We start from the raw sequence: 16,602 nt of genomic DNA, 5'->3' as shown, positions 1-16,602 counted from the left end.
AGACCATATCCCACTTGACTGCTTCTTCCCAGAGGGAGAACACAAAGGAAGCAAATGCCAGATTCTCTGCAGGAATAATGTGGAGACTAGATTTCTTTAAACCCTTTACATATTAAAAAAAAAAAAAAAATTTGCTCATTAAACAAGTCAACAACTGAAAAATGGCAGAACATTTTTAAGGGGCGGAAACTCATCCTAAATACTGACAACTGATGGAATGCAGAGCTGATTATTACAACATCTCCCCCATTTATGTAGTTGATTTGCAGTTATCCTTAAATGGAGGTAAAACATGGATCCTGTGAACCACCATGATGACCAATTTTGAAATCAGTTACTGCTTTCTACTGTTAATCAAGGATTTATTAAAACCCCTCATTATTCTCTCCTGTACGCTGCCGTTCACATTTACAGCATTCAGACAAGAGTCGCAGATGCCGCTCAAATCGTTTGTATTCACTTCATACAAATGTTTGTTTAAAAATGATGCACTGCATTTCTAGAGTCATTAAAAGTAAAGAGAACAGCCGTCACTTTTCGAGTTGGTCTCTGAAATTAGGAAATTTAACAACTGAAATAAAGCAAAAACAAAAACACAAAACTACTCATCTGCACACATCCTGCTCATCACATTCTTCACAGCGTCGAGCAGTTACATTATAAAAAGGTCCTGAACCTGCACTCTCACTCTGGAGTCCACATATTTGATCTGTAATTTTACTTAAACAATTCCACAACTAGAGTTGTGACAACTAGGAGAGAGACACAGAAACACTGGGAAGTGCTTAGACCAGATACTACATTTAAGAAAAGTGAAACAAGGAAGAACAGGAACGTGACAGAATGAGTGACAGCAAGTGAGATCAGTGTAGAAAGTCCAGTTCAGGCAGGAAAAGACAGGGCAAGTTAGGCGAAGATGGTCTCCTCGCGTCTCTTCTTGGTCAGGATGGTTCCAGGTTTGTGCTGAGCATCCGGGTGGTTTGCCAGCTCCGGAGGACACGTGGAAACTGGGCTCTCAAGGATTGCCTGCTTCAAGTCGTAAAACACAGCTGAGTCCTCCTTGGTGAGGAAGGTCATGGCCACACCGCTCTTACCAGCACGACCCGTACGGCCGATACGATGGATGTAGTCTAAACGAGAACAAGATATTAGTTAGCAGAGTGAAATAACAAGAAGTGAAAACAACCATGGTAATGGAGCGAGTGTCTTACCCTCGATGTTCTTGGCCATGTCGTAGTTGATGACCATGGAGACGTCCTGGATGTCAATACCTCGACCAGCAACGTCTGTGGCCACCAGGATGTCTTTGGCTCCGGCTTTCAGATTGGAAAGAGCAAACTCTCTCTGCTCCTGGCCTTTGCCACCGTGCAGTGTGCAAGCGTTGTACTGAGAGAGGGAAGAGAGTGACAGGTCACATTTCACATCACAAAGGCGATTCGCTCTGTTTACATAAAGATGACAAATGAAGCTCACATCCTGTTTCACAAGTTATTATCTTTGGAAAACTGAGTCCTATCTAGCTCCTGTAGCCTCACTGTGTTCAGCCATCTGGCCCAGAGGTTCTCAAAGTGTCCTTCAAGATGGCTGGGGGGTCAGAGAGCAGCACGCTCCCTCTCTTTAAGCAGCCAACCCAGGTGGATAAATCTAAGTTCCAATTTTGTTTTTAATCAAGAAATTTTAGATCGCCACTACTTTGTACGTCAATCTCTGTCGGTATAAACCCCGTTGTTCCATGAGCATATACAGAGGAGCCATGGTTTTTTATAACCTGACAAAAGAAGGGATGTTTGCATTTTACTCCAAGTAAAGGTAAATCTCCCTGACTGATTTTACGCTTCTTTTTTCTTTAAATAACTAAAGACGGACACTTCAAAAAATAATTTACATGTATTACTAGATATTTTTGGTATTTCTACGAGCAAATGACATCATTTAAGAGGAGCAGCCTCTTACGCGAACTAACAGAAAACAACCAGCAATCATCGCGATCATCATTCAAACTCTCGCAGCGAAGGGTTTGTGAACTGCTTTGTCAAGATCGCTAAGAGCTCAAGGAAATCAAAGCACTACTGACATCATACAACGGAGTAGATTACGGAAGCTAGTTTCCCAATCCGGATTAGAAATGAGCAACATATTCTACAAATGCTGCCTTTGATTCCTTCTCATTATTAGAGCCTCTAATAGTTGCTCCTTCCTGTCTTTTATGTTGCATCCAGCTGAGTTTGGCGGTCTTACCCCCATCTTCTCCAGAGACTTGGCCAGCACGTCGCAGCCCTTCTTTTGGTTGACAAAGATGATGATGGGGGGCTCGAAACCCTGTGCCAACACCTCCAGAAGCTTCTTCCTGCATCACACAAAAACCAAACCACACCTGTTAGTACCTGGTGACACTCCAACACAAGTGAGTGTGATATTAGACGTTGCGTCTCACCTCTTCTCTCCCTCTGACATCAGCAGGACCTTCTGCTCCACTCTCTCGTGAGGTTTGCCAGCAGAGCCGATGTACACCACAGCAGGACGCCTCAAGTAGCTCCTCGCCAGCCTCTCCACAGCTGGAGGCATAGTAGCCGTGAACATGACGGTCTGGGAGATGCAATAAAAAGCCCATTAGTGGTCATCACAACAACCTGCACAGCTGAACCCGAAACATAAACATACTTGTCTGTATTTATGTTTTCCAGACTCAAAGTTCATGGTCATTTTCTCAGGGTCTTCTGCTTCATCTGTGTCTGGTTTCTGATTGGTCACTGGGATGTACTCCAGAATCTTTTGGACGTCAGGCTCAAAGCCCATGTCAATCATACGATCGGCTTCATCCAGGACCACGTAGGTGCAGCGGCCCAGGACCAGGTAGCGGTTCTCCAACACATCGATCAGACGTCCAGGGGTGGCGATCACAATCTGTTAAGAAAGTAAATACAATGCAGTTGGCAAGTAATTCCCTTTCACCAAGCTAAATGGTTGTAACTGACTGTTCCAACCACAGTCGAACAAAGAGGTCATCAATCTCACAATCAAGAGCAAGCACCAATTCAGAAATACTGAAACACTGCTGAGCCTCTCTCCTTAGCGCTCTTCAAAATATTAGTTCTCTTTTCTTGCCAAATGTAGCCTACAAGTCTATCAGCATACAGCTGATGAATGACATCATCACATACCAGGGAATTAAGTGCGGTCTCGCCCACATTTTCAAAGATATCTGGTCAAGCTATTTGAGGCTGGTATCTAACATCAATATTGGACGGATGAAGCCTTCGTTAAGGAAGCCCGACAAAATGTCCATCTTCTGTTTCAGAGGTGTTTCTGGTCCACTTATGTAAGAGAAATGCTGCATGTGTCACCTCACAGCCCATCCTGAGACGGAAGCCCTGGTCCTCTCTGGAGATTCCTCCGATCACAGCCACTGTTCGAATGCCCAGCGGTTTTCCAAACTTTATAGTTTCCTCTTCGATCTGCTGTGCCAGCTCACGCGTCGGGGCCAGGATCACAGCATATGGACCCTGATCAGAGTCCTCGATCCTTCACAAACAAACAAGATGCAACAGGTGGTCATGAGTCGGTAAAATGCATTCCAGCAGATATCAAAAACCCACACATCATTGACATGTAATTACGTGACTGTGTTACCTGTCAATCTTTGGCAGAGTAGTAATCCAGACGAGCAGTGGAATCAGGAAAGCTGCTGTCTTGCCACTACCCGTCTCTGCCACACCAATGATGTCACGGTTCTGTAAGCCAATAGGAATGGCCTGCCTCTGAATGGGAGTTGGATCCTAGAAGTCAAGAGGAAAAGTAGTACTGATTAAATGTACTAAATTCTGTCAGATGGGTGTCACTCGGTTCTCCAGTGGCTGCATGAAATTACCTTGTAGCCGCATTTGTCGATGACCTCCAGGATGTGTGCTGGCAGCTGGTACTCCTTCCAGTTCCGGATGGGGTTTGGTATCTTTCCTCCCTTTGTGGTGATGCTGTAGTCCTCTCTGAATATTCTCCAGTCTCTGTCCGTCATCTCGTCCAGCTTCTTCTGGGACCAGTGCCTGTCGTCCCAGCGCTGCTTTGCTTCCTTCTTACGCATCTTCTTCAGTCTTGTCCTGAGATGATGAATGAGAGAGAGATGAGATACCGGTGAGATGGAGGGTGGCGTCACTTTCACCATTGTATTGTTGAATCACTTCAAGGTGAATAAATTTACATCCACCCAGGTGTATCAGTATGGAAAGACTGGATAAAGACCAAAGACTCTGCTCATCTACTCACTCCTCCTGCTCCTTCTCCTCCAACGTTCGTCTTTTTTCCATCAGATCTCCGTAGAAACGTGACTGCTCCCTTTTCTGCTGCTTCAAGTCGATGCCGGCAATGAAACCTCGTCCGTATAGCTGGACCTGATGTTTTTCTTTGTAACTGGGAGACAGATGGCAAACGTTTCAGTGACGTATAAGAGCAAAAGTGCTAACAGAACCAAACCTGCCTCAAAGGGGTCACACGTTCAAGTTGGACTCACATGGGGTTGTAGTCAACCGAGGTGTCTTCAGAGGCATCCCACTCAAAAACAAACTTCCTGTCATTCAGGTGACGCGTTCTGCGGCGTTTCTTGAGTCCACCAAGGTAACGTTCCTGGAAAGATGATGCATTTATTTCAGTTAATGACATTTCTCAATACAGAGGGAGTTTTGTCGTACTATGGGCCAAAAGGATGAGTCTGATCATGAACATGCTACGTCTAATTTCCTACCAGGTCTATAAGGTCTTTGCGAATTAAATTTCAAGGCTTTTTCAAAGAAGTGATACTTTTAAGACTTTTATTTTGATTATACTCGGTTTTATGCTTTTCTTTTTTTTTTTACTTTTAAACCCTTGGCCATGATTTAGGAGCCACACGTGGTCAATTATTAGTTTTCAAACCTAAAAAACAAACATTATCAGGTAAGTAACACATTACAACGATGAATAAAAAGCGGGAGCAGTTTCATAATTTTAGGGGTTGACTAGAGAGAAAACACACTCAAACACTGATTCATCTCCTCTAGATGAAATTCCATCTCTCCAACCTTGATGGCCTGCAGCTCTTTGCCTTTATCTTTCTCCTCTCTCATTTTCTGTCGTCCATCATCTTCTTCATTGCCGTTGTTCTCTCGTTCCATACGCTCCATCCGTTCTCTCCGCTCTCGTCTCTCACGTTCCTGAGGGTCCTCTGAAAAACAGATCCTTAGTTAGGCCCAACACACGTCCACAGAGTAACAAAACACACAGACTGTCAGCATATGAACCAAGCAGTGGCTGACACACACCCAACATTTTTCGTCCCATATCCTGGAAAACCCTTCTCTTCTTCCTCTCCTCATCTATCATCCTCCTCCTCTCTTCCGTCTGTTGCTCTCTTCGCTTCAGTGCCTCTGCTTCTCGCTCCGTCTTTGACAGGAACTTGGGCTGTGAAAGCACAAATCAGAGAGGATTGAGGAAAAAATAACTGTGAGCCTAAAAACAGTTAAAGCGAAGTCCACCTGAGGGAACGTCTCACCTTTGCCTCGGCTTCTTCTTCGGCCTTCTTCTTGGCGAGAAGCTCCTCCAAAGATAGCGGCTGGACCTTAGAGGAAGCAGATCAAATGCTCAAAAATCAAAAAGATGACCCTAGAAACACTGTAACACCAGGAAACGCTCAAAAACACATTCATACCTTTTCTTTCTTCTTCTTTTCATCTTCTTCCTCTTCTGCTTTTATGTCCTTTTCTCTCTTTATCTTGGAATCTTTCGACTTGGGTGAGAGACTTCTTCAAAATGATAGAGGGACATGCATATTAAATTATTCTAAAACACAACATTCCATCCATCCATCGATTTTCTATACTGCTTATCTGTTAAGGGTCACGCAGGGGGGTGGGGGGTGGCTGGGGCCTATCCCAGCTGATGTTGGGCGAGAGGCAGGGTTCACCCTGGACGGGTCGCCAGTCCGTCACAGGGAAACACAACAATTCCTTTAATAAAATTCTTCAATTTATATTTAAACTCCTTTAACATGATCCATGTTTATATTTGTATTTATTCACTGTGATGAATTTGGTAGGTAGATTAGTAGGGGTAAGACTGAGGTAGGTACCAAGTCGGAGATGGAGATATATATATATATATATATATATATATATATATATATATATATATATATATATATATATATCCAACTCCTGTACTCCTCCCTGGAGTACTCAGAAAGTCATTATTTCAACTGCTCACAAGTGTACATTTAGTATAAAATAAGTAAACAATAATAAAAATGTGGTTCAAAAGTCCTCATAGTACTTGGTGTAAATTATCATTATCTAAAGTTGTAAACTAAGTCGTAGCACATGTTTCCGTCATGTCATCGTGTGTTTTTAAGCGCTGTCCTACCTGGACCTCTTGCCACGATCCTTGTCACGTCTGTGGCCATCTCTGTCCTTACGGCTCCTCTCTCTGTCCTTTTCTCTCTCACGCTCTTTATCTCTGTCCTTGTCCTTCATGCGCCGGTCTCTTCAATTACAAAACCAAAGTGGATCAAAATGTCAAAAACCTTTAATTTCACATGATGAAGCTCAACTATAGTGTTAATTGTTTTTTTGTCTATTCATACACATACATACATATATGTATATACATACACACATATATACACAAACATATACATTTATATACATATATATACACACACACACACATACATATACATATATATATATATATGTGTACACACACAAATATATATTTTTTTACCTTTCTGCAGATTTAGAGCGATTGCGGTCACGAGATCGATGGCGCTTGCGTGACGGTGAGACTTTACGATCTCTGTCTCGTGAGCGGCTGCGTTTCCTTTCACGGTCTTTGGTCCCTGAAGACTCAGCATCCTTCTTATCTGAGGAGTCAGCTGCCATCTGAAAACAAGGACGTGTGTGCGAGTGGCTGAAGTTAGCCTTTTCAGTACAGTTCATTTTATCTCCAAGAGCGTTGCATTTGCAAGATTATTGATTATTATAAGATTCTTATCGGCATAACTTATACCTCCAATTTAAATTAGGGGTCAATATTTAAAAATAGAAAATTGTGAGTTGGAATAATCTTCTGCATATTTCTACTACATTATTTGTATATTTTATCATATTGCATAATTAAGTGGCTACCAGCTTAAAGCAGAAGAAGAAAACCACGTGGACACTCAAATCCCCTTAATTTATAACTTTCCTCTAAAAATAGTGAACACTTTGGCAGTCAAATTTCTGTTTAATTCAGCTGTCCAAAAGAAGGGAAAGCCAAGTGGGGGAGAGAAATAAATCCCTTTTGTAAAGTTTAAATTAGTTTATCTTTTACCAATTTTTTCCTCATCTTTTTTACGTTATTTAATTCATTACTTCCTCACTCTCAACTTCATTCGGTAGACAAAAGACAGTGCAGGGTGCAGGGGTATTATTTACTAAGGAAATATATATATAAAAAAAAATATTTTAGGAAATCTATACCCCAAAATCGTAGCAGCCGAAAAAAATACCCTGCGAAAACTTGGCAACTTCAGAGCTTTGTACACCGCAGATTCGTAGCTTCTCCGCTCTTTCCCATAAAATTACTTTGACATAACGTGCACTCCGTCCTATTCGTTCCGAAGCGTTTGCGTGTTTGATTTCCATCCAAACCTTTTTCATCAACAACAGGAAAACAAGTCGAGCCAAAACAGAGCGCCGTGAATTAGGTTTTTGCTAAATGAACACTGTGGAAACAAGTAGCGTTAGCCCCTGACGTTAGCTAACAACTTAGCAAACACGCTTGTACACATGGAGAAAATGCACAACTGTTGTACGCTGAAACCAAATTTCGACAAGAAATCATGAAATGCAGTGAGGACAATTGTGCCCTTTAAGATTTGTAGCTTGACGTTACCTTGAAAACTTGTCAATAGAACACTTGCGATGTATGTACGCTTCAAGAAGACGCCATGTCGTTCGGTGCTGACTGAAACAACAACGACTTATGGGAGTTGTAGTACTGAGCGCTCGCAAAAGCGAAAGCATGAAAATGTTTTAGAACTACATTTCCCGAAAATACATGAATGTTTCCTCAGGACCCGGATTGTTTGGCTCACAAATGCCCGAGTGCCTGTTCAAAAATAAATTCCTGTTCAAGCTGTGTCTCAGGCATGCACATGGTGGCGCCCTTGTAACAAACTAAGTCCATGTTATTTATACATTCATACTGTGTTGAGTGTTTAAATTTTATGAATAAAACAGCAAAATCCTCTATTTCTACTTGAAAATGAAATACATGCAATATATTGCCAATATTTCCAACATTTAAACAATGTCCTGCAGTTCACAGTTCACAGTTTTAACTTTTCTTATAATTTGATGAGGAAATGTGAAATGTTGCTGCCATATAACTAACTTAAGAGCAGTAATGTGGAAGATGAGGAAATTTTTAATTGGGAAAATGAGTAAGAAACAAGGGAGAAATTAAATTAATAAAAAAATGCCTTAAGAAGTGAAAATTGTATCCATAGTCTTGGTTTCGAAAGATGACCTCACATTAGAAGCAGCTCCTTGAACTTTCTTAGACATCACATTTCAATTTGACCAAAAACCACAACTTTAAACTACTTAAACAAGTTGGACAGCCTCTCATTAATCTCTATTCACTTGACACAAGACTGTCAGTCCATTGTTCATCACCAACGAGACAAGCTGTGATGAAATAGGTCTTTCAGCTCAGTAACATTCAAGTTAAACTCACAAAATTCTGAGGAGGATTAACATTCAAGAATTGCTATTGTTGCTGAGCCTTGAATATGTTTGCGCTGTAATCTAACCACCCACTGGTGTGTATGTGAGTGTACATGCTCCTGCAGACAGATAAAAGACATTTGGGATGCTGTTTGACTCCAGGCCAGATTGGCTTGATGCTGATTCATATTCTGGGCCTGCCTTCTCATCCTCGGGGAGATCAAGAGAGATTTATGGAGCCCTTGTGAAGGTGAAACTGTTTCAGTAGGAGCAGATCAGAGTTGATGGTATAAAAAAAAAACATTAAGGTGGAAGATTCTTGGATGACAAAAGAAGGGAGTTGTGTTTTATGTGCCAAAAAGTAGCCAGCAATTCTTTGTTTTATACCAGTCATGTACTGAGGGAAATTATGTCTTTTAATAAAGAAACTTTTAACGTTTTCCCAGCAGATGTTTTGACTTATCAAAGTAGATTAAAAAATACAGGTGATACCATTAAAAAAATGAGTGTTTTCAGTGAAAGTATTACATTCCTGTCAAAGAACTTTTTTGTCAAACTAGTAAAGTTGGTCCTCAAACAGGAACCATATTTGACTGAACTTGGTGACTATCCAGGTGAGTTGCCCAGTCTGAGCTGATCAGACGAGTTCAAACTGTGTGGATGCGCAGCAACTTTACGAAATTGTTGACTTTGATGACTTTCATCAAGAATAACGTGTTTTTGGTGGCATTTGTTTTTTTGTTGTTTTTTGTTGTTTTTGGTCTGTCAACAGGATTACAACAAAAATTATGACGTTCTCCATGCTTGATGAGAGACATAGAATGGGCAAAGGAGAAATTTAAGGTGAGATGCATCGTAGCTCTACCTATTGGCAAAAGGAAAAGGGAATTTTTGTTTTTAACATTTTGTACTCCGCCTGATGGGTTTCCCAGATCCATCTCGAATTTTGTCCGAAACACCTTTTGAACTTGGTCACTAAATGTGAAGACAATACATTTTCATGAAATGGTGTTACCATGGCGAGGCAGACAATTTGATATGTGGCCTTAGAGCACAATACTGTTATACCTGTACATTTTCTAAACTCTTACATGCTCAGGTGAAAAAGGGCTCACTTGGATCTTTAATTATGGCCCAAGCACAAGAGTGCCAGGGGCCAGAAGGTCATCTGGGTCGAAGGTTGCAGTCTCAGGGATTTCTGCGCATTCATTTGGATGAGATCAGTAAGACAGAAAAACAATTTGAAGGTTTTTTTTTCTACGATGGGTCAGTCAATGTAGCATGTTGGACTTGGCCATTTGCTGAAATGCCTCATTCACACACTGTATTGATACTTTTTGTACTTTACTGTTACCATGACTACATTTGCCACAAGGAGCTTGTCTTTAAAAAAAAATGTCTACAGTTGCCCAGAGTGAGTTATGCACTGAGTGAGGACAGTTGAATTACTAAAAATGCCCATTATCATAACTGTTGAAATTTATTTTATATGCTTATATCTGATATTTGGAACAGTGATGAGGAAGCAGAGCTACAATGACAGGAAGAGGACTTCAACACAGGACATAAACACATCCAGGGAAGACGGAAGCCAAAATATCTATTCAACTACTTTGTTATCTTCCTGTAGCTAATTGGTTGTTTTATTGCACTTGTGGAGAAGGTTATAAAAAGCTGAGAAATGTCAAAAAGGGCATAAATGGTATATATCTGTAAACAAGTGAAACAATTCATAAGTCTGTCTCTGTCATTAGGACTCTTAGAAATATATGGTACTGATTTGGGGTCACTGGTTACATTTCTTTTGAGAAAAAAGTTGAATTTTGTGTAGAAATATCACAAAAAAATATGAGGTATTAGTATTAAATAAAAAGATATGTGTCCTGCTCGTTAAATCTGGTAACATTATCTGGTATCGAGTTGGAGATATTCAGTGATATAACATTGAAATTAATGAAAAAATTTAACATTCATATATTTATATCAATAAATTAAAAAACCCACACCTTGTATTTTTTTTAACCACTCAAAGTTCTCATTCATGTCATTTGTGTCACAACCAGTTAATGATTCTTCATGTTTGTGTGCTGAGTTCCTTTGAACCAGCATTGTGTAATGATTCTTATTATCTCATTCTGAACAGCTGGCTATCGATAACAGTTAAAGTTAGACTTTCTGCAAACAAGACATTGATTTAAGACATTTTGACAAATCACGCTGCTTTGGGCCAATTCCTGTGATCAAAAACACTTTCAATTTAAAGATACAACATGGACTCCGCTTCTTAGCAAATATTTACCAAGCCCTAGAAACAGCCTTTTGCTGGAAGAATATGATTGGATGACACAGATATGACTTTTATGTCATGATGGGTTGTGTAGCAAATACACACTAACAGTAACCCTCTCCTAGAACTCCTAACCGCAGTCAACCCCCATCCAAGGCACCTCCTGGGCCTCAGATTCGCCTCCCTTCCCCCCATGTGCCCCGATGCCAAGTGTGGCTGTCTAATTAAGCCACTGGAAGAGCGTTCACTCTTGACATGCCCTCGGGGTGTGCCAAACAGGGCACATGGTCATGATGGGATGTGTTTTTGTGTAGGGGGTAGATCTGGTGAAGGTATATGGGGAAATGGGTGTTTCTGGGGTGCAGACACAGGTGTACCAGAGGGCGTATTGACCTCTGGCAGGGACACAAGGGGTCTTATCATTCCAGTAGACCTGAGCTGGTGAACGTGAACCCAGCTCAACTCGGTGCGCCGAGGTGCACCGGGGAACCAGAAAATATGCAGAGCAGACAAGACAAACTGCTTAGTATACACAGCACACTCTGACACACATTCATACACCACTTCACATGTACGTCGTCATGCTTGGATGCTTTTAGCTGCAAATGTAGTCCTAACAGACACAAACAGATAATAAGGAGACAAATAAGGCTTTTACAGTAGAGATAAATCTATGGTTTAATTTTAAAAAAGACATTACAGATGAAGCCTTGTATTTATTGATAATTTGAATGTATTTTCAATACATTATGCACTGTTACTGAATACTCATACTATGTGATATGGTTAATATTAATACAAGCCCGTCCTCAGGGTTCAGGGCTACTGAGAGGCTGTTTGGTGATGCCAAAACACACAGACAGACGTGCACAGGCTGAGAACCACAGTGCTGCATGAATCTGTCACATCAGAAAGGAAACCAGGCTGAGAGGGATGGATTGATGGAAACAAATGTCCCTTCAATAAGGCTTGTGCAATCAGTGGCATGCAGCTTTGACTTGTCTCCAGTTCTCCCTGCTAGTCTTGAGGATTGTTTCAGATACATGTATATTTTTTGTTGTTTTTTTTGTATTTTGTTTTTAGAATGAACATAGTGTGAAATGTTCAAATTATGCCTTTTAAAGAGCAATGGTTATGCAGTAGGTAAAAACGATATCTGGAAAGACATGACAGTGGTCATGTCTGCTAGATTGAAGCACAGATGCCCATGGGACCCTGGAGGTTGTCTCTCTCCACCCAGCTGAGCCTTTGACATACAGCCCCATTTTCCATCCAGACGCAGGAGTTATGACGCCGTCAGAGCAGCTGTGGCAAGGCTCACTCTTATGTATGGGTGTGTATGTGTTCACAGGGAATATGAGGGAATATGATCTATGTCAGTCTGCAGAGAGCTAATCAGTAACCAGGCAGCATAGCGTTGCAAACCCCCAACCTCTCATCAGCCCTTTGCTTTCCTCTCTGCCGCTGTGGTGCTGGAGAGGTCTGATAGTGAGACTGCTTCATGCCTGTGTTTTTATGTGTGTCCGCACTGCCACGTCTGATAGATGATGGGCTTGTGTGGTAATGAGCCACGCAGCACAGCACCCATTTGTCTAAGTCTCTGAGGGTTTCCGATGGGAGCACTCCTTCTGTAAAGGCAAAGACACAGCAAAGTGTCGTAAGAAACGGCACCAATGAGAACTAACTGTTGCATTGCCTCACTTCGCCCACTTCCAGGCCAAAAAGTAGAGAAGACTTAAGCTAACAGTCAGCTTGCTCATGCTTTAGGTCTTGTGTTTTCATGAGAAGAAATAACCCTTCATAGCAACAGGGGGCAATAGTCATGCCATGCCATGCATAGATATGCATTCTGGCACTTATGCGAACTAGCCTGATTCTTTGGCGTGGGGTCAGTGAGCATGTTTAGTACTCTGTAGGCCATATCCTTTGTTAAAATGAACAGCTTTGTTTCTTTAAGAATATATCTGATTAAAAAAAGCCTAAATTTGTGTTTTCGGGAATAATCAATTAGAGGTCATGTTATACACCGATCCTTCCAAGTTGAAAATTGAAAGGGTTTTGTGCAATTCCTTGTGTCAAATGTTGTTTGTTTTTGTTATCATGGGGCTATGGCTGATCCTGAGCAGCCAATCAGAGACATTTCTCCCACTCAAAGCCTCTGCCATCAATTCAACATGCTCAGTTGGCCATAGAGGCAGCCAACAAGAGCTGACTAGTATTAACGTGCAGGACACAGGCCCTGACTGACATCGACTGCCAGCTCAGTATTTCAGGGGTCTAAACCATCTTTCTCCTGATTCCTAATCCTCACCTGGCTCACTGTCTGTGCTGCAGGCATTTTTCCATCCAGGGAGGATGGGAGGGACAAATGTCAAGACTGCGCAGATCATTTACTGCTGGCCCGGTCATTAGTTAACATCAAATATGTCACTGACATACATCTGTCATTGTTGGTCTGTACAAATCCATTTTCAAGCACGGATTGATTTTCACTTGAGTTTTTTTTTTTCCTGTTCCCTGTTTCATTTTTGTTTCCTATTTTTGCATACTCAAGTAAAATGAATGAAAAGAAGAAAATATCTATAACATCTGTCAGCCATAAAATGTCTCACTCAATCAGGCAAGCAAACACATATTATTGGTGAGGTCAGAACAATATATTGTAAATATGTTTCGTGTCATATTTGTCCCTGAATCTATAACACTGGGTGATATTCAAGCATAAATTCTTCTTCATAAAATCAAAAATTGTTCAAAAGTAACTTCAAGTTTTCAGAGGAACGTGCATTTTTGGGGGGGATATATGTTCATTATTCATCCTTTTTTATTTTATCCCAAACAAGCAGACAGAGGTCCTTCTTTCCTGTCTGTGTGTATTCCAGACTCTTACTGGACAGGTGACACGTAGCTCAGCTGCAATGAACGCTAGCAGTGGGGCAGTAGAGCAAGTCATCTCAAAAGTAGTCAAAATACACTTTTCTCCAACATTGTCTTTGCCTGTATGAAGAGAACCAGTGTTGTGCTTAACATTTGCTTTGAAAAAATGATGAAAATAATGAGACGTTACAGTGTTCTCCCATACTGGATCTCCATATTGCACACTGAGAGAAGGGTGTTTATCTGGCACTAGTAATAATGCAGAATCAGAATATTTCCTGAAAAGCTGACACGTTCCTTTAAATGCCTGCAAGACAGTATTCTGCGCTTTAACCCTAGTCTGCAGTGAAGCCAGCACACAAAGAAAACTAGCCACCAATGGAAACCCTTTGTTGAATGCTCCAGTTTAACATCTGCTATGATGATGTTGAATAATCATGCCTCAGAGCAACTTGTCATTGATGACAGGCTCAGTACGCCCTTGTTTCTTTCGTATTTGCAGAGACATTTAATTTTCAATGGCCGATTTTTGATGTTGCGTTTAAGCATGTATCTGTGTGAGAGAGACAAGAGGGTAGAGAAATTGAAGAAACGGATAAGAAAGAGCAGGGTCACTGACAGATTTATCCATGAGATGATTGAACCATGACTTCCAGTTGAAGACAATCAATATTTAAGACAAGGGGGGGGATTTATCGGACTCTGGGAACGCAGGGTTTATTTTAACAATTGGATCTCTTCCTGTTGTTTGAAGGTAATGGATAAGGAGGCCATGAGTCAGCGCTGTCTTCTCTGTGTGATTGTTCAGGAATGACAACCTCAGCCACTACGCACTTGTTGTATCAAGAGAGTAACAGCAGATTGTAGCCAGCGAGACTCTGATAAGAGCAAATGTTATTCAAGCGAAAGACGAAGCAAATATAGCAAATATGATTGAGGGTAGGAAGGATTGTTGGTTACATAAGAAAAAGAAACAGAGAGAGGGGAAGCTAGCGGTCATAGGAGAGATCGAAAAGGAAATGCTTAAAATTTTGGCTGGAATATTTTGTTCTTGAACTGAATCTGTTGGGGCCTCCACGATGAGTGAGTTCTTCACAATTGTTGAAACAGGAAATCTCACAATGTTGCTCTTTCCCTCAATCAGGTCAACAAACATTCATCCAACGGATATCAAGCTTCGCATTCTCAATGGTGTTGCTTCAAAAAGGAATAAAGTCCGAATTCTGACTGTCAGCTTTGATGTTTTATCGCATCATTGTATAAACCATGGCCTTGCCCCTGAAACAAGACCCTGCCCAAAACCGACCCGAAGCAGTGCTGGGCAATATAATTGATATGATGTAGATATTGTGATATTCGACAAGATACTGTCTTAGATTTTGGATATTGTGATATAACATAAGTGTGGTCTTTTTTCTGGTTTTAAAGGCTTAATTATAGTACAGTAATGCAATTTTCTTAACTTACCAGACCGTTCTAATAATTGCCTGTACCATTATATCTATTATATCAAATTTCTGATGATTATTTATCAAAAATGTCATTGTTTTAATATTTTGTGAAACAACCAGTTATCATCCCTACACCGGTACCGTAATTTTGATATTGAGGTATTTGGTCAAAAATACCTCAATATCTTATTTTATCTGTATCATCCAGTCCAAACAAGAAGTTTAGAGCAAAATATGGAATTACAGGAAGAACAGAACCAGTAAACTTAAGACAGGTCACTGCTGTGACATCACAGATGTGACCTCACATCTACAGTTTTGTAAAAGTGCTTAAGGCAAAAACACAACATAATTTTGTAGTATGTTGAACCTAAAAATAACCAGACCTCATTTCTCTTGTAACAGTTATTTATTTATTATTATTAATATTATTTATTTTCCGTGTCCATAATTTACTTTTAACACAGTTGATTTACAGATAGCTGGTAGCCATCCTGAGCTGTTCAGGCAAAGAAAAATCCAAATCAAACTTGTGATTTTTTATTTTGTTTTACGAAGCAAAATGATTGAAAGTGGCAGGTGTTCAAAAGTAATTATACACGTAACATGAAGTGTGCATGTGTCGTTTGACGTGTTTGTGTGTGCGTGTGTGTGCGCACGTGTGTGTGTGCGTGCGTATGTGTGTGTGTGTGTGTATGTGTGTGTGTGTGTGTGTGTATATTGGGGTAAACATTGGTCCCTGAGGCTATGCTCACGCTTCAGTGACGTAACTTCCACAGGCCTGTTCTGACACCATAGCTGCCGCCATCATCTGATTGTAGGCCACACAGTCCCAAGGGGACGGGACAGGGTTGTGATGTCCAGAAATCTATATCAACGCAAACGTAACTGCGCTTAATTAAACCTGGTTTTAGAGTGCTAAAGGTTAATAGGGGTGAGGTTAAACCAGTTGGCTTTTCAGTCATACATACAGAGCAATCATTTATGTGTGTTTCTGTACAGTGAGACTAGGAAATACTGTGCCCTTGACCCAGGAAATATGGGAATATTATCTTTTTTTTTTCCAAAGACAAAACAGACAATGTGCTGCCAAGCTATCACTGTTATCTCTCCCAGGAGCCTTGAATTTCATTACCAAAGAATTGTTTGCCTGGATTTGATAAAAGCCTCTGGAATGCTTTATGAGAGGAGCTGAAGCAAAAAAAGAAAAAGGAAAAAAAAAGAAAAAAAGAGAACATGGAGCAACCAG

At 40.9% G+C, this 16,602-nt stretch overlaps 1 protein-coding gene across 2 annotated transcripts; it reads right to left on the bottom strand.

Moving 5' to 3' along the window:
* Positions 1-435: 435 nt before the first annotated feature.
* ddx23 (DEAD (Asp-Glu-Ala-Asp) box polypeptide 23) lies at positions 436-8,009 on the bottom strand. Of its 2 annotated transcripts, none has more exons than XM_086213487.1 (17): positions 7,903-8,009; positions 6,748-6,905; positions 6,388-6,507; positions 5,678-5,771; positions 5,522-5,587; positions 5,292-5,430; positions 5,052-5,194; positions 4,505-4,617; positions 4,261-4,404; positions 3,869-4,094; positions 3,631-3,776; positions 3,345-3,522; positions 2,662-2,904; positions 2,435-2,586; positions 2,239-2,347; positions 1,212-1,386; positions 436-1,130 (listed from the first exon to the last, which is right to left on the bottom strand). In XM_086213487.1, exons 2-17 carry the CDS (start codon positions 6,903-6,905, stop codon positions 907-909), a joined length of 2,430 nt encoding a protein of 809 aa, XP_086069613.1. In that variant the 5' UTR covers positions 7,903-8,009; the 3' UTR covers positions 436-906. The 2 variants fall into 2 exon arrangements, with proteins under 2 accessions (XP_086069613.1, XP_086069614.1); XM_086213488.1 differs by having other exon boundaries at positions 5,678-5,768.
* Positions 8,010-16,602: the final 8,593 nt, after the last annotated feature.

The sequence above is a fragment of the Aulostomus chinensis genome, chromosome 9 (assembly GCF_037954235.1).
Source record: "Aulostomus chinensis isolate RoL2024-O1b breed Wild chromosome 9, RoL_Achi_v1.0, whole genome shotgun sequence".
Classification (NCBI taxonomy): domain Eukaryota; kingdom Metazoa; phylum Chordata; class Actinopteri; order Syngnathiformes; family Aulostomidae; genus Aulostomus; species Aulostomus chinensis.
Note: the sequence above shows the minus strand (reverse complement) of the source record. Positions and strands in the feature narration are given on the sequence as shown.